Source organism: Ictidomys tridecemlineatus, chromosome 10, assembly GCF_052094955.1.
Source record: "Ictidomys tridecemlineatus isolate mIctTri1 chromosome 10, mIctTri1.hap1, whole genome shotgun sequence".
NCBI lineage: Eukaryota > Metazoa > Chordata > Mammalia > Rodentia > Sciuridae > Ictidomys > Ictidomys tridecemlineatus.
This window is the reverse complement of record NC_135486.1, coordinates 116,549,013-116,566,898: the sequence shown is the minus strand read 5'-3', so window position 1 is coordinate 116,566,898 and position 17,886 is coordinate 116,549,013. Positions and strand designations below refer to the sequence as shown.

Genomic DNA, 17,886 nt, shown 5'->3' with positions numbered 1-17,886 from the left:
AGCAGTGCGTTAAGAAGAAGCGGGAAGGTGGAGGACCAGGCAGCCTACAAATGGGAAATCTGAAAAGCTAACCAGTGTACAACGAGGCTTCCAAGTATAAGCCTTCCCAGGGATCAGCGGGAAGAAAGCCTCGACCCTGAAGTGCCACTTTAAAACCATCAGGCTGGGGAAGCCTCTACCCAGCGCTGGGGAAAACTGAGAGAGCTTAGGTGCTGCTCACTCGCAGAGTGGAGCCACCACGGGGCAGCAAACTGGCGGCCTTGGTGAAACAAGCACCCTAGCCCTGACCCAGGGTCCGCTCCCGGCTGGCAGTCCAGACGCAAAAGCTAAGTGTAAGGAGGTCCACCCCAGCTCTGCAAGGAAGTGGGGGTCAGCACCACTGCGGGGCCAAGCCCAAAGAAATGGACATGCAAACTAACGCCACCACTGAAATGGGCCCCTCCCAAAATTCCCCTTCTGAAGCCCCAGTTTCCAGGGAGAGGGTACTTGGAAGTGGAGCCTTTGGAAGGGGACCAGGGATATAGGAGGTTGTGACAGTGGGGTTCACACAATGGGACCAGTGTCCTTATGAGAAGATACACCAGAGAGCTGGCATGCGCTCTCTGGCAGCATGTAAGGACACAGGGAAAGGGGGTCCACCTGCAAGACAGGAAAAGGGCTCTCTCCAGGAACCAAACTGGTCAGCACCTCAACTTTGGACTTCTAGCAGCCAGAACTGTGAGGTGTTGGTTACTTAAGCCTCCAGGCAGTGGCATTGTGGTATGGTTCCCAGATAGACTAACACAGGTGGATTCTTGAGATGGAGTCCAGTGCAGCCATCATGAGTAGCAAAGGAAACCCACAGAGATCTCAAACAGATGTGAAAAAATAAGTTGCAGCTGGGTGTGGGGGTGCACACCTGTGATCCCAGAGGTTGGTAGGCTGAAGCAGGAGAATCACAAGTTCAAGGCCAGGTTCAGTAACTCAGCAAGGCTCTCAGCAATTCAGCAAGACCCTTTCTCAAAATTTAAAAATCAATAAATAAAAAGGGCTGAGGCTCTGACTCTGTGCTTAAGCATATCTGGGTTCAATCCCTGGTGCCAAAAAAATAAATAAAATAAAATGAACAGAAAAGAAAAAGATTTATAGCACAAAAACTATACCTAAGAATCAAAACTACCAGGCTGGCACTGTGGCTCAGTGGTAGAGCATTGCCTAGCAGATGAGAGGCACTGGGTTCAATGCTCAGCACCACATAAAAACAAATAAAGGTACTATGTCCATCTACAACCAAAAGAATTAAAAACAACAACAAAAAAATCAAAACTACCTATCCAAACAGGCTGCAAACACATCACAAGGAGGCACCCCCATCAAACTATTAGAATGGGGGGTACTGGTACTGGGGATGGAACATACAGAAGAAAAAATTTAGAACTTAATCACGGTGTGCTGTGAACTGAGGTGCAGTCACCACCGCTAAAGCAGGGAGAGCCGCCTGTGCAGGCACACGACACGCACACGACACGCACACGCCGCACACCTAGGCAGGAGGCCAGGGCCTGGTTTTCCTGCTCGTGTGGAGAAATGGCCACGGCAGACCCTCTCACGTACGACCTTGGCATCTCTCCATAATAAAACAACTAAACCTTCAAAATCAGAGCAAACTGAGTGGATCACAGCCCCTTTTCTACTTGTCCACGAGGGAGGTGAGACGACGCGTCCGCTGGAACTGGCAGCCGTGGAGACACACAGACACAACGAGCAGATCTGGTGTTCTGCTGTGACTTATGGAACCTGCCAATTTCATTCACAATTGACACCAGCTTCTAATTATACTTAACTGAAATATTAACCATTCTAATTGCTTAATGTTTTATTGGCTGGAGCGAAAGCACTGAGGGACATCTGGCTTGGCAAGTGGAATCTGCTTGCCATTGGAAGAGCGCTGAGAGAACGCGCCTCCTCCTAACAGCGACATCAGTGCACCAGGCACACTCGCGAGGTCACCCCACGCCAAAGACACCAGGCGCAGCCTTCCAGGGTCGGCTTCCTTTTTTTAAATGGGTTCCCACTTTGTTGCCAAGACCGACCTTGACCTCCTGGGCGCAAGCGGCCCTCCTAGGACATGGCCTGTGCTGCACTTCAGGTTCAGGAGCCTTTCTAGCTGCAGTGGCAGAGGGCTCACAAGGAGGATTCCGGCCTCTCTAGTCCTGCGCCTGTGACTGCCACTTAGGCTCAGGGCCCCTGTGGTGCTGAGGCCATGGTGACAGGCTAGGACGGCCTCTCTTCACGTGAGACAGTGTCACCTCCTGAGCCAGCCTGGCAGGGGAAGGCGTGTCAGGGGCTGCCTAAGACAAACCTGGAGGCGCAGCCCCGCTGGGGGAGGGTCCCTGGGGAGTGAGCAAGAAGGGAGGGCAGTGTCTGCTCTGCCACCGTTTCCACAAGGTCCCCCTACAGGGCAGTGGCTCTAAGAAGAGCATCGGGGGAGACAGAGGGGCTGAAGGGCCGCACCTGGACAACAGCGCCCAGAGGAACAGGCTCAGAGCATGAAGCTCAGAGTCACCAGAGACACCTCGGGTACTGCACCCTCAAGTACATGCCACAGAAGAAAGAAGACACAACGCCACCCAAGAACCTTCCCAGCAGCAGAGAATCAGAAACAACCACCCATCAGTGAAAACCAATCAATGAAAAGATAAGCAAAATGGGCATGTCCACACTGCGGGACATCGCCCCGCCACAAAGAGAAGGGAGCTGACAGGTGAGTCAAACTCAGGAACCCTGTGGACAGGCCAGGAGATGCTTGCCCTGCAGGAGAATCCCCAGAACAGGCAGATCCAGGGACAAAGCTGATTGACAGTCGGGTAAGGGAGGTGAAGAAGGACCGGAACAGACTGGGGCCTATTCTGAACCAGGAGTGGAGATGGCCGTGGAGCAGTGTGAACCGAGTGAACACTGGTAACTGTAAACTCCAAAAAGATGAATTTTATGTTATGCAAATCTCAACTTAAAAAAGGAACAGATCAGAGGGACAGTGACAGAGGAACCACTGTCGGTACCAGGTCAACAAGCAGCACATTAAAAACAGAAAATTTTCTCCCAGGGTTCTCTGCAACACCTCCCCCAACAGGTAGCTTTTGAAAGTAGTTGTGCACTGGAATGTGTCCAATGCCACACTCCCTTCCCAAACAGAAATGTGAGACACTCAGGCATACAGATGGACCTACGCCACACAGGCTGCCGGGTGGGGGCTTGGACATAGGCTCCTTCCCAGTGGGGTCTTCGCACCCAGGGCAGGCACACACCAGCACGGCTATCGGCACTGAGAACACCTGTCCAGCATGAGGCATGGAAGAACCAGCTTTCTGAGAAGATGCCCGAGCCTCAGATCACCAAGTGGCATCTCACAGAACACTGGGCACTGAATGTCACTCCAGGCTCTGCTGTGTGGCACTCACTCCACAATCCCCCCCTGGAAGAAGGGCTACCAGCATGTGCCATCTGGGGGACAGGAAAGCAGGAGGCTGAACAGGGACAGGCACCTGGCCACTCCACCCTCAAGCATAGCACATGAGACAGCCCTTCCCTTCCAGGGAGTTGTCCCAGGAGGTGGGGACCAGAAGGCACCTGACTGGCCACAGACACCAGGCTGTTACCCTCCCCACCACTGACCCAAGTGGCCACTTAGATGCCCAACAGCAAATGGCTGTCTTAATACCCGGCAGGCATGGACCCCCCACCAGTATGTACCTGACTTGCCACCAGGTATCACTATAATTAGTCATTGTAATTGAAGCCCAATGCAATTAATTACATAATTTTGAAGTGTTCAAGTTTAATTCCATTAGAATTACATCATGAAACCGGGGAATTACAAAGGATTACTACCAAAAGCAAACAAGGATGAATAAAGGAACCCAGGCTGACTCCCACACAGCCGTCACAGCCGTCACAGCCGTCACCCGTGCGGAGCTCGTGCCCACCGTCCACCTGTTTTAAATAAGTCTTTGGGGTCCAGTGGGTGTGTGTCTGTACCAGCCACCTCTGGCAGCACCCACACCCTGCACCCAGGTGCTGGGAACACTGACTGGCTGAATGCTGAAAACAGGACACTGAAGGCCACTCCTTCTGTGGACGGTACGGTCCCTGTCCCTTCCAAGGCTACTGTTCCCAGACCCAGCTCCTCCAGCCCCAGTGGTGGCCTGTTCAAGCTCTAGTCTCCTAGCCCCTTCTCAGACATGGCCTCCCTCTCCCTCCCAGAGCCCTCCCTGTAAATGCCAGAGGAAACCAAAAACAAACAAAAAAATAATAATAAACTCTAGAGTCACCTAAAATCTCTTTTCCCAGGATAATTCTGAGAAAAATAAGCTGATACCTACAAGTGTCATTGGGACCAGGCTGCTTTTCTCAGGACAGATGGCCACCCACTCACCTCTCATAAGCTGGTCTGTCACTGAATGCATACCCCACACCACCTCCCCAGGGAGTGAGGACACAGCCACGCAGGGTGCTGTCCTGCCAAGGTCAGGGGGCCGCAGGACTCTGAGTCCAATATTAGAGCAGGGGCTAGTTCAACTCAACTCCCAGGGCCAGGAGAGCGGGACTCTGGTCTCGGCCATCATGGGGTTAAATGCAAATATCAGCACTGAAAGTCCTGGATAGAAGACCAGTCCAGTGAGTGCAGGCCTCTCCAGGGCCCTGGGGTCATGCCATCAGGCCTCTCTCCTGCTTGACAGTTCCCTTTTGAAATTCTTTCAACAAATTTGCTTTATACAGACATGAGGCACCCGAGAACAGCAGGCCAGCTGGGTAGGGGCTCCTTTCGCCCAGCACATCACAGCACCCCAACATCAGATGGAGCTCACTGGCAGGAGCCCTCACTGGCTGGGGAATGTGGCAGCAGTGACTGTCCTCAGAGGATCTCTGACTTTGGGGCTGGGGCCGAGATGACTCTTGGGCCAGGGGAGGAAGCCAGGCTCCACCATAAGGTGCTCTCCCCTGGTCCACCCACCCCGCTCCACCTCCAGCTCCAGCTCTCAGAGCCCCAGACACATGCTGAACCCCTGGAGCCTCCCCACAAGGACCCCACAGCTTCAGCCCAGTCCACCTCTCCTCCACAGCAGGGATGGCATAAGGCTGCCTGCCGCTGAAGGGCACGGAAATGACAGCCCCCAAAACAGAGTGGCCTGGGAAGAGGGAGGGAGGAAGGAGGCAGAACATTGATAACATTGATCCTTTCCCAATACATCCTTTCCCAGTGACAAGCCAATCCCGGGGAAGGAAGCAGACATCATCCAGTGACAGGACAATCCCTGGAAAAGGGCAATCATTGATCCTTTCCCAATATGTCCTTTCCCAGTGACAGTACAATGGACCCTCCATTCTTGTCCTGTAAAAATTCTGCCAGGAAAAAACAAATTTCAAACTTGTCTCCTGTCTCCCGTCTCCAGACTGATAAGTTCTGTTGAAGTCGTCAATGCTTAAGTTACTTCCCAGTGTGACCTGTACAAGCACAGACTCCTACTGTAATGGCGGGCCATTTTCTAACCAGAAAGTGACGCCTGACACTGATGCTGAGTAAAGGCTTTGCTGAGTTCGTGAGGTCTGCACCCACGTCGGTCATTCTGTCCTTACAGAGGCTACCCCAGAGCAAAGCAAGGGCCCAAACCTATGCCCGCACACCTCTACTGCCAGGAAACAGGAGCTCATGGTGAATGAAAAACTTGAAATAGAAATGAAAAGCTCGGGTCCTGTCACTGATAGGCACAAACTGCAGACCCAGGCTGTGAGCAGCAGGACCTCCCTCCTGCCCTTTACCAGCATCACAGCACCTGAGCTTGGGAGCTGGCCCGTGAGTTAAGGCTCCAGCTCCAGTTGCTGTCCTCAGGGCCTCAGGGCCAACCTCTCCATCAAACTTAACCTTCTCTTGGCCCAAGGGCTGTACCCCGGGAATTCCTTCCCCAGAGCCCAAATCTCACAAATCCCAAAAGTAGCACAGCCTCTTCTCCCTCCATCGGGTCCCTATAGAGGCAGGTCCCCTCCCCCAGGGACATCCTGGTGCCCTGGGCCCCTCCAGCAGCCCTCACTTCCTCAAGTCCATGCAAATACTCCTGCAGCCAGACAATGACATCACCCCACCAAAATACCGGGGGTACTTTCTTGAACTAAATGAAGAAGCAGGAGAGCATGCAGGCTCTGAAGGCCACTGCTCTGACACTGGGCTGGCCCCCTGCCAGGCCACAGCAGAGCTTCTGGGGCACAGGCAGACGTGAGCCAAGCCATTCCTTTCCTCCAACACCTCCAACTTGATGTCCAAACCTGAGCTCTGAGCACTTCCTGCTGCTGGCTGCCTCTGAATGTGCTGGGCTATGGTGACTACAGTAAGCACTTTCCCAGGTCCTATGGGGATCTTTCCTTCCATTTGGGCTACAGCGGACTCAAAGAATAAGTCTCCATCAAAGAACTGTTCTGCCCAACTCTATTTTCAAAAGTGCGGATTTTTGTTTTATTTCTGTGCCACAAATACAATTATGCATTTTTTAACCAATATAAGCAAAGAAATAATCTAATAAACAGGAATTTTTAAAAAATGAAACACATATTCTATCAATAGTCTCTCAAACAGCCATTTTAATATAAGTGACCCACCTTCCACAACATTAAGAAGAATCAAGTTTGGGCTGGGAGTGCAGCTCGGTAGTAGAGAGCTTCCTAGAGCATGCTGAGCCCCCGTTCAATGCACAGCACCATAAAAAAAAAAAAAAAATCAAGTTTGCACTCTGAAGCTCACTAGTTGAGAGAGTCTCACATCAGAACACAAAAGACTCATCCCTTAACAGAGGCCTTGCTCTCCTTCGGAGTTACTAAGCATGGAGGGCCCTGGAGCGAGACAACAGGTGCATATCGGCGGAGGGCAGGCACCTGCATGGTCAAGCCAGTGGGTGCTGCAGTGGTGACAAGTGGACAATCTGAGGCACGAAGGAAGGACCTGGAGCTCTAAGGAGCCTCCAGAGACCCCAGCCACCCTTCAACTCTTCTGCTGGAAAACCCCCCCACACACTGAGTCAGGTGCGCAGAACTGGGCTCCAGCTCTGTCTCCTCTAGTGGGGCTCTTTCCTGCCCAGTCCCCAACACCTCATTTCCATGCCCTTCTTGCAGCCCCCCAGGGCCTCTGCACACAGCTCCATTAAAGCCTCACCCTGGCCATCCCACTCACTTATGCCCCCAGAAGGCTATCCACTCCTGCAGGCAGGAAGCAGAGGGCAAAGGAAGGAGGAATGCAGGGAATCAGGCTGGACGCTCAGGTGCACAGAGTGGGGAAGGAGGCTTCCCAAAGTGAGAGAGATTCTAAGGTCATTCTTGTTGGAAGGAAGGTCTAGGGCAAGTGGAGGCGCCTATCAGGAACTGCCTGCATGCCTGTGAACATGGGCTCCACTAGGTACCAACATGAGCACTGTGGCATTTAAGGAGAGGCACAACAGGAGGCAATCAATGGCTTGGGAAGACTCATCTGGCAACCACATCCATACATCCCTAATGAACTGTGATCTGCTTCAAATGGACAAATCTGTAACAAGACTATGTACTCAGGTCCTGTGCATTAGAAAAGACCTAAATCATACATGCAATAAGCAGCCCCCAGAACTAACTGCACACATGCAAAAAAGATTTCATTAAAGTATCGGCATGCTATAAGACGACAGCATAATTACACACCAACGCAGAGCCATGTAAAACAATCACAAACCACTTCTAATTCCTCTGGCAGTGACCTTCAACCATAACTGGCAATGCTTTTCCTTTCCCACTCCCACGTCAAAAGCTGACAAACTGGTACCAGGGCTGAGGAACGGGTGAAGAGAGATGACCCAGCTTTCCCCCTAGGACAGCCAGCTCCAGGTGACAGCTTTATGACTGCATGGCACAGCTCACCAATACATCTGGCCACCTCAGCCCACCTGCGCCCTCAAGGTCTGTGGCCAACAGGCACCTGCTAGGGGCGCCCTGCAGCACCTAGGCCTCTGCCTGGCTCTGCGCCCACACAGGCCCACAGAGCAGAACATGACTCCCAGTGTGAACTTGTCTCTCGCTTGACCCAACAATGCCAGGCCATGCATTACGGCAAAAGTCAGGAATCGAGGTACCATTGAAATGAGCAAGACCACTACAGAAACGACATTTCTGCACTGCGTCCACAAGCACTCCTGCGCTCCCAACCTGGCTTCAGAGCTGTGTGCCTGGGACATCTCTGCTGTGGGAACAGCGAGGTGAAATCCGACTTACAGCTCTACTCACAATTTTACTGCAGTTTCTGGGTACTGGGGACCTTTGAAAGGTCTGTGTTCCACGGACCACTAGGGCAGAGAAGAATGGCCTAACATCAGACAGCACGGGTTCAAGTTCCAGATCAACTACCAAGGCGAAAAACAAGATAAAAATCACGTTTTCTGCCACACCTTTTGGGGTGAGGAAAAAATGGTGACAGAAGCAACAGAATGTTCCTCTTTCCAACGGGAGAACCAAAGTCTTTTCCAACACTCATTTAAGAAATTAGATGTACAATTCCCTCCAGCAAGAATTTTATTTTTAATTTTCATTTACATTGCATCTTTCTTCCAAGAATCTCAAAATAATGGAGCACCACAAATACTTATTCTAAAAAGAAGGAGGGGAAAAAATAAAACAGTTGTCACACACAGGAGAGGACTGGCTTGGCAGAGCAGGATGAGCAAGAAATGACAGGTAGAGGTGACAGCAAGAGCTCGGGGCTCCCATTGCGCAGGCCGAGGGCGGCTCCTTAGCGGCCCTGCCTCAACCCACAGCCCCGGGCCTGCTGATGTTTGCAGCTGCAGGCTCCTGAAGACTGCATTTACCTTCCAAGTCATCTACTAACTTTTATCAAATCCTCCTCATTAAATAATTATTTCTCCCCTAAAAATAGGAGGGAAAGTCTTAATAAACCAAAGGACTCACAAGTCCAAAAGAACCCCTGAACAAAGGTGCCTCAGAAGAGATCATATCCTTTTTGGTCTTAAAAAAGGTAAAACTATGGGGCTGGGGTTGTGGCTCAGTGGTAGAGCACTCGCCTAGCGCGCACTAGGCCCTAGGTTCGACCTTCAGCACCACATAGAAAAAGTAAATTTTAAAAAATCATAAAGGTATTGTGTCCAACTACACCTAAAAAATAAGTATTTAAAAAAAAAAGGTAAAACTATGTTACAAAACTAATCACAATCTACTAGGGGAAAAAACGTAGTGTAAGAAAGATGATCTTGCTTGTAGGGGGGAAAATGGAAAGAAGCTCTGAGCAGTTTGGTTTGTTGCATTTTTTCATGTGCCGGATGGACAGGATCTGAGCGTCTCACATTTAGCAAAAAACTGTCAACACCCAAATAAACTTTTAATGACAGTAAGAATGGCATTCTACTACTCACAATTTCGCAATATTCGCTTAAGAAAGAGCTAATGTGTCCAAGTGTTTTTCCCTCAACCAAACTGGGAATACCTGACAACCACAGGTAACTTGTTAAAAATGTTAACCACATTTACTTATTGAACACGTTCAGCCAGAGAGAGAAACATGTCTGTGACGCAGGCACAAAGCAACGCCAGGAACAAGCTAGCATCTCAGAGTTTCAATGCTGGTAGTCCCCCTGCCCCTGCCCCCCAGATTAATTGTACAAATTCCAAATGGTCAAAAGCATCCAGGATTTCAAGCGTCAGCTGATGGAAGCGGCCTCATGCGAGACCCAGGGGGTCCAGTGGCTCCCAAGGATTCTCCCGCTCACAGAAGAGTGCCCGCCGCCTTGGCATGCCCTGCTGGGCTTCACACACACTGTTTTGGAAGGAAGCAGGACCGTCAGTTCCACTGGATGTGAATCTCCCACCTACAATGCTAGTAAATCCCTGCAGGCAGACCCCATCCGCTTTCCTCACGGTCTCCTGTCAGACTGTGCAGGAGGACCCTGTGGGTGGGATCCCTACCAATTCCACTTGGGGGGTCTGGCAACCCCATGGCCCAGGACTCTTACTAAACACAAGAATTCTACCAAGGCCCGCGCAGACTACTGAAGTAAGGAAAAGCCTTCAGACTAAAATGAAGAAATTGACAGCCTTTAATTTGTACATTAACATCATCCTATAGGAATTAATTACAGCCAGAACGAGAATTATTTTTTATCAGAGAGTTGTTTGCTCTCTAAAGCAAAGGTTTTTGGTGGGGTTTGCAACAATTCAGACATCTTTCAAAAACAGTGTACGACCTCATTACATTTTTAAACTGTGCCACATTATGTGAATAGGCATAAGCACTTTTAAAAAATCTTTAAGCCACAACCCAGGTGCGTCCAAGCGGCTTCTTGAGTGGCGTCAATGAGAACATCAGCACAGGGTCCCCCTCCATTCCCGGGGAAACCCCCTCCTTGCAAGGACACACCTCTGCTCCACCAGCCTTCCCAGAGATGGGCTGGGAACAGAAGCAATGGCAGCTGGCAACTGCAGCAGGACCAGTGGCCAGAGGCAGACCTCAACTCCTCCTCTGAAAGCCAGCACCTACGCCCAGACCAAACTCGCTTTGGAAACACAGAGCAAAGCAGGGCCATCACCTGTGTTCAGGAGCGCAGCTTGGAAACCACAACAGGAAAAATCACGTAGACAATTCCAAGGGTCCCATTATTAGGGCTCCACACCAAGTTCACATTTTTTGGTTGCAACTGAAATTTATCTCTCTAAATGTAGAACTTTTAGGGAAAATAAATTCTAAATGCTAAATTATATTTAGAGAACAATAAAATGTACCTACATGCTCGGGTCAATAAATGTTTGTTAAAATCAGAGGTCGAAAAGAACTCAGAACTTCTTTGGTATAAAAGTTACATAACAGCAGATAATAAGTCGCTTCTCTCCCGAGGCCAGCAGCACTCCTTTTTCTCTCCACCATCACACACACACAATTCTCTCAGTGCCCAGGTATCCACAGGCATCGGGTCCCTAAGCATGACTGGAACGTCCAGGTACACTGTAGTGGAGAAAGAGAGAGGCCGTGAGGCCACTCTTCAAACAGCACTGGTGAGATGAATAGCCACAAGTAAAAAGTGTCCCTGTGCTGGGTTACAGGAAGGCTCAAATACAGGATTCCAAGAATTCCACCTGTTTCCAATTAGATACCAGAATTGCTGGAGTGTTTAAACTACATTCACTTGCTACTTATACAAAACAATTCTTCCGGGTTTTTTGAACATTTTAAATACGTTAAAATAAGATTAAGGATCTGGTTTAAACAATCAGAGGCAAGGAAATTTCAGCTGAAACCAAAACTATCTCTCAGCTGCGATAATGCAGAGCTTCAGACAAAACAAAAGGGCTAGGCAGACACGTTTCTGTCTGTGAAATTACCAATAAAAATCAGACTTTGGGTGGGGAGAGCACTTACATTTTTAAAGTTGCATGTTAAATAATTCTAAGTAGGCTTTAAATAATTCCTGCAGTGACTTACGATTCTGTACAGTAGAATCACTTTCACAGTAACTTTACATGTCATTTGTGTCACCGCCCAGCAGACACACCTGTCTTAAACATGCGAGATTTACATGAGCCACCAAGGGGACACTTGGCAGAAAGTGAGTCCAGCTCTGTAGAGTTCTTCACAAGATGAATTTCGCCTAAAAAATTGACAAGTTTTTTCCTAACAAATGGGTCCTTGCTTCATGTCACTGTAGTGCTGAAACAAACGTTCCCCCATTGAGACCCAGACTGCAGCGGAGCCCGAGGACAGTGGGGCTGCTTAGCGGGATTCCGGAGCCCCAACCCCAGGGCCTGCCGGCTCCCACACTCGGCCCTGGTGGGGTTTCTTAACTGAACAGCCACAGAGAAAAGGCATTTTAAATAGCCATTAAAGGTCCCGGGCTCAAAGGGGTCACCAGACAGCATTCTTGAGGTTAGCTCAGTGGATTAGGAGAGAATCATTCCTGAGAGGACCAGGCTGTCGGTCCCCTTTCCAGCTCTCCTGTGCTGACTGACTCCTGACAGAACACACATGAAGTTGGGAACTCGGGCAAAGCGTCTCTGCACCGCAGATCAAGAGCTGCCGGGTGAACCACTCCTGCACTAGCCTGCACCTTCAGGAAAAAATAATAATGGTTTCACCCAAGAGAAGCCTTGAATCAGCTGATAAGGACCCCACATGCCCGATCTCTAAGGCACCTACAGTAAAAAAAAATACAAGAAAACAAAAACAGGGGCAGCGGCAGTGAAGTTTGTTTATCCACTATTCCATCAAAGGCACTGAATGAGATATTTTAATTAAAATAATAGACCTCTTCTGCGGTACCGTCTGGGACAGCTGGCAACACGCGCTTCTGTAAAAAGGAAAAACAACCAGAAAACTTACTTGCAATAAAACTGAAATAGTCTTCTGATTTTGAAAAAGACAACAAGTTTTAGGGTTCACTTTTGCAGAGGATCCTTAAAGGGGAACGCAAGCCATGACCAAGCAGAGAGAATACCCCCAAGAGAAGCCAGCCACTGTCAGGCCCCACCCCAAAAGTTCAAGCTCCATTAATGCATAACAGAGTTACATGAGCTGGTTTTAGAAAGTGCACTTTTTTCAAACGTGTGTTTAAAAGATAAATTTATACAATGGTATTTTTCTTATTAAAAAAAAAAGTCTGGTTTTTACAAGTCTGGGATAGGATGAAAACTTGTCCAACGAGTCTTAGCAATGAAACGTCCATACTGCAAGCCTCTGGGACTAAAAAGGAAGCAAAATAGAGAACAGTCTTCAGAAACTCTTCCTGGGCTTTCACCACAAGACCAAAGGTGGCTTCAGGACCCAGGAAGCCCCAAGCTCCACGGGGCCCTGGAGAAGCACAGAACTGTCTGAATTCACCCCGATCCGCTGCAGTCTCTAACATGGATCTGCCTGGCCAAGACCAAGTCTCTCTACCTTCAGATGGCGAAGTCACAACCCTCACTGGGCTCTGCAGGCAAGCAGACCTCAGTACCAGGGGTCTGCAAAGCCGAGAGAGTTCAAACTAATGACTTCTCTCTCAAATCGCAGTCTCACAGGCCCATTCACCATCTGCAAGAATCAAAAGACCTCCCTGGGCCCACAGAAAGGTCCAGTCTGGCCAGGGAACTTTGGCATTCCATGTTCAACTGACATTTTCAAATGTGCAATGCAGCAGCCATAGGAAACCATCTAAGGCCAAATCCCTACCACCAAGAGGCAAGGGATGCTTAGTACAAGAATAATGTTCCGAGAAAGGATCTATTTGGTGGTTGCTATTTTTCAAGATCAACATAAAGTTCATTTGAGTAAACTACCAGAAATCTTTGAATCGAATCCTGAAGCCACACTGTTAAATGTCGCTATGATCCCCTGAACAAGCACCTAATCTATTGGGGTGGAGGGGAACTATTTATACCAAGTTCATAAAATCTAATAACTCTCTAGAAACCAAATCCATTTCCCAGGCAGTTCTGCCAGGATGCTTAAAAAAGAAACTTCATTGATATTAAGCTAGGATGTCACATTTAAGAAGACAAGAGGGAGAAAAAATTAAGGTTTGTCCCTTAAAACTCCACAACGGGTTTTACAGTAAGCACAGGAATTAAATTATGGTAAAAGGGAGCTATTTTTACTAAAACAGGGTAGACCAATTTATCAAAAATGCCATTCGGCTGTGTTCATTACATTCAGGAATCTAATTTACACAATAGACACTTTGGAGTAATCTATTTTGGTCAATAAATACTCAAACTCCTTTAAGTTTTAATCTTATCGGAAATACATATTTCACATAGTCTTCTTCCTAGTTAAGAGAGAAATTTGAGGAAATTTCATAACGACTATGAGTCTGCTTTATCGTTCTTCCCTTCCGTCGGCGAGGGCAGAAAACAAGCACATACAATTAAAGTTGTCAGACTCCACTCACATCCGCTTTAATTCAATCTGCCTGGATTCTTACAAGCCTCAATGTGGAGTTCATTTTCTCCTAAAGGTGCTGTCGGTCACTATCCCCCAGCCCAACGGGTTAGTAAAGTTGGGCCAAGTTCACCTTCACACACACCTCAGAGCTGGGAGCAGCAGCGGTCCCCAGGGACGCCGCAGGAACCCCTCCCCACCTCCCAGCACCAGACTGCCCTGGGCCCTTCCCAGCAGCAGAGTCGTCCCCACTCCCGCGCCCCAGCGCTCTCGGAGCTTGGAGCCCACACGCCGCTCACCTTCAACTTGTCTCCGGCTACGCACAACATCCACCTGGCAGAGTCCGGGGGCTGTCTCGGCGTCGCGGGCGCCGAGCTGGCCCGTGCGGGGCGCAGCCCTCGGGCGCTCAGCTCCTCCGGGTCGGGGGTGGCAGGCAGGAACGCAGCCCCGGAGCACGGCGGCAGCTCGGGCGCCGGGTGGGGAGCCCCAGCAGCAGCCCCTCGCGGCGCCTGGGGGTCGGCGCGGGGATCGTGGTCCCGCACGCCACAGTCCAGCGGGGCCCCCGGAGCTCTGCTTTCGAAAACCTGGCCCGCAAAGCCGCCCCGGGGCGGACCTGCCGCGCGCTCCATAGCGCCGGCGGACCCCGCGGGGAGGACAGATTCCCCGAGCAGAGGGCCGGAGAGGAGCCGGCGGCGGGTCACTGTGGGCCGCGGGAGTCCCCGGGCGCGCGGCAAGGGCCGCCCGGAGCGGCGGCGGAGAGGAAGCGCCCCCAGCCCGGAGCCGGCGCGCCGCGCGGGGCCTGCGCTCAGGGAAAGTTGCAGCCCGCCTCCCTCTGCCGCGCCCGCGCCCGCGCCCACCCGGAGGTCCTGGGCGCCGCGACCCACCGGCACCGCTCGCAGGGCGCCCCCACCGCCCCGCGCCAAGTTTCCCCGAAGCGCCCCCGCGGGGAACCCCGGGTGCGAAGCGGCCGGTCCGCGCCACTAGCGACGGCACACAAAAGAGCGGGGCGGCTGCGGGGCTCGCGGGTGGCCCCGGGGCGCTCCCGGGACGTAAACAAACCAGGGGTCTGTGCCCGCAGCCCCGCCGGGAGCAGGAGCGGCGGCGCGCCGCGGCCCGCTGACAGCCGGGGGCGGCGGCCGGGGCCGGGCCGGCCGGGACAGGGAGCGCGGGCGCCCGCCCGGCCACCCGCCCGCCTGGCCGGAGCCGGGCCGCGCCGCCGCCGCCGCCGGTGGCCGCTCTGACCCTCCCCCGAGCCGGCGGCACCACAGCGCCACCAGCCCCAGCTCCGCCGCGCCGGCGGCAGTGGCGGCGGCGGCTCCTCCTGGAGAGGCAGGCGCTTCACCCCCCACAGCAACTCCCCACAAACTTTCCCCGGGAATACGGCGGGCCGGGGGCGCGGGCGCGCGGGCGGGCGCCGCCGCCGGGCCGCAGCCCCCTCCGGCCGCCCGCCGCCGCCCGCCGCCCGCGCCCCCTCGCGCGCGCGCCCCGCGGGCCGCCCGGCCGCCCCCTCCCCGGTCCCGTGGCGGCGGCGCTGGCGGCGGCGGCGGCGGCGCAGGGCCGGGGGGGCGCCCGGGGTGGGGGCAGACACCGGGGGCAGCGGTGGCGGCGGCGGCTCCCGGCGCCATCTTGGGCTGATCGATGAATTGAACAAAGAGGATCAATTTCCGATCAAGCGAGTTATCAATGGGGGCCGGGGAGCGAGAGGGACTTGTCCCCGACTCGGCCCCGCTCTCCCCGGCACCCCCTCCTCCCCGCCGCCGCGGCCCCCCGGCGGCCCGGCAGCCCGGGGCCCCGGGGGAGGCCGCGACCGCCCGCAGCCCCCACCCCCGGGCGCGAGGCCGAGCGCGGAGAAGCCTGACCTGCAGCTGCTGTAAATCAAAGCGCTTCCAATATTGAAACATCGATCCCACATTGGCCGCCATCTTGAGACATATTGAGACGGAGTGAGAGGCTGATAGAGAGGGGGCTGGAGTTCAGGAGCCGCCAGGAGGCAGCAGGCGGGCGGCGCCAAAACCCGGCCTGGAGCGGGCCGCCGCCGCCGCCACGGCGGACGCGGACTCCTCCTCACGGCGCCGCCGCAGCCATGGCGAGCCCGAGCCGGAGCCGGACTCGGAGCCCGGGGGCGCGGCGGCCGCCGGCCGGCTTGACGCGCGCGGCCCTGCCCCCTTGTCGCGCGGCGGGCGCTCGGCCCGCGACCCCCGCCCCTCCCGCGCCCCCAGCCCCAGCCGCGGCTGCCGCGCGCCCGGCCCCGAGGGGGCGCTGCGGGGCGCGAGAGGGGCGCCGGGCCCCGCGGGAGGCCCCGGGCCGCGCTCACCTGGGGCGTAGGCTGGACCCCCGGGGGTCGCAGGCGGACTAGCGCAGCCCCTCCAGGCTGCCCGCGTGGGGCCGTGCGCAGCGCGAAGCGGACGCCAGCGCTGTGTTCGCCCCTCTGCTCGCACGCTGAGCCGCCGCGACCACCTGCCCAGGCCCCGACCTCGCGCGGCCCAGGCCCACGCAGCCGCGCGTGTGCGCGACGCGCTGGCCGTTGACCGTGGCGCTCCGGCCCCTCTACGTCCGAGCGGGGACTCGGAGACCGCGGCGACCAGAAACTGCGTTTCACATTTGGGAGAGTGGAGTTGGGGGGAAACCAGCTCTGACCCTTAGGTCAGTTCATCCCCCCCACGCCGGGGCCGCACGGTCCCCGCTGTCGCACCAGTATGTACTGCGAAACGGCGGTGGCTCGGGGGGGTCCCCGCGGTCCCCCTTCGCCCAGGTCGCTCCAGGTTAGGCCATGACAGGAAAAGTCTTGAAGCACAGGGCAGTACCCCCCAACACACACAGCGGACACTGCTTCTCCAGAAGGACCCCAGAAACTCCCCGTGGTTCAGACACCTCGGTTTCTACTGCTTAGGGTGCCCAAGGTTAGGAAATGTTCATTCCAAACAGAAAAAGTGGCCCCAGTGCATAGAAATGCTAAAATGCGAACTAGAAAACAAATTCTCTGTTTAATTTCCTTCTTCGCAGAAACCTGGCCCAAGCACCCATTTTTCGATCATCATCTTTGATTGATCACACAGCGCGAGTTTGAGTTTCCAGTAGGGAAACTGTACTTCTACTCTCCCGCACTTCATTTAACGTGTGATTAGTTACAACAAATCCCCAAATTCCTTAATCTTGAAAATTATATGTAAATAAAAATCTGTATGGGATACAAAATAAAACATGTAAGTGGAAAATAATTGCTTTTCAACTGAGTTCGAGGGTTTAGCGCTGATCAGAAAAGTGGACTCAGCGTTTTCGAAGGGAGTGGGAATGAAAGTCCCCCGAATTTAGAGAGCACATGTGTCCCCAGGTCTTGCGTTGGGGCCAGAGGCCTTTTCATCGAGGGGAGGCTCCCAAGGTCTGGAAGGGGGTTCGCTCCGCTTCCCCAGCGCAGCTTGGACTCGCTGGAGAGGCAGGAAGCAGGTGGGTGGGAGCGAGCGGGCGTCGGAAGGAGCGTCGCGACCTCCGGCCGAGAGGTTGTGACGCGTCGCCGGGCAGGCACTGCGGACGTCGGGTGGCCGCGGGCTGCCTCCGTGTGGGGCTCCCGAGCTGGCGCGCGCCGTCGGCCCGCGGCCGCGCTGCAGCTCCGACCGCAACGCCCGGTAGAGGGCAGCTGCGCCCCGACACTCGGGTCCTCGGGTCCGGGCGCACGTGCCCACCCGCGCGCACGAGCCTCTGTGTCTAGCCACGCCCTGTCCCGGAGCTAGGTTCCTGGCGGGAAGGGGCATTGCCACCGTAAGTCATTACCATACTGAACAGTGCCACTTGCAACTATTCTCCTCTTTTCCCAAACTTGGGGACAATCTGCCCTCCCCTTGTGTGTGTGCGGTGGCAGACAGGGAGACCCAGGAGTTGCCCTTAAAGTGGCTAGACAAATAAAATGTGCAGGGGCTTTAAAAAAAAAAAAATTCCTCCCGTGGGGAAGGATCGGGGAAATGGTTTGGATTTGGTACAGATGT

The 17,886-nt window shown here is 53.6% G+C and overlaps 1 protein-coding gene across 17 annotated transcripts in view; it reads right to left on the bottom strand.

Annotated features, from left to right (window-relative positions):
• Cux1 (cut like homeobox 1) overlaps positions 1-16,053 on the bottom strand; it is a 311,626-nt gene extending 295,573 nt beyond the window's left edge. For 3 of the 17 annotated variants that reach the window (XM_078023835.1, XM_078023836.1, XM_078023839.1), the window contains exon 1: positions 15,766-16,051. In XM_078023835.1, the coding sequence (XP_077879961.1) occupies positions 15,766-15,828 (63 nt within the window). In that variant the 5' untranslated portion in view covers positions 15,829-16,051. Of the gene's footprint in view, positions 1-14,205; positions 15,058-15,765 lie in introns of those variants that run through there. The other 14 variants (XM_078023841.1, XM_078023842.1, XM_078023843.1 and 11 more) reach the window with 10 other exon arrangements.
• Positions 16,054-17,886: the final 1,833 nt, after the last annotated feature.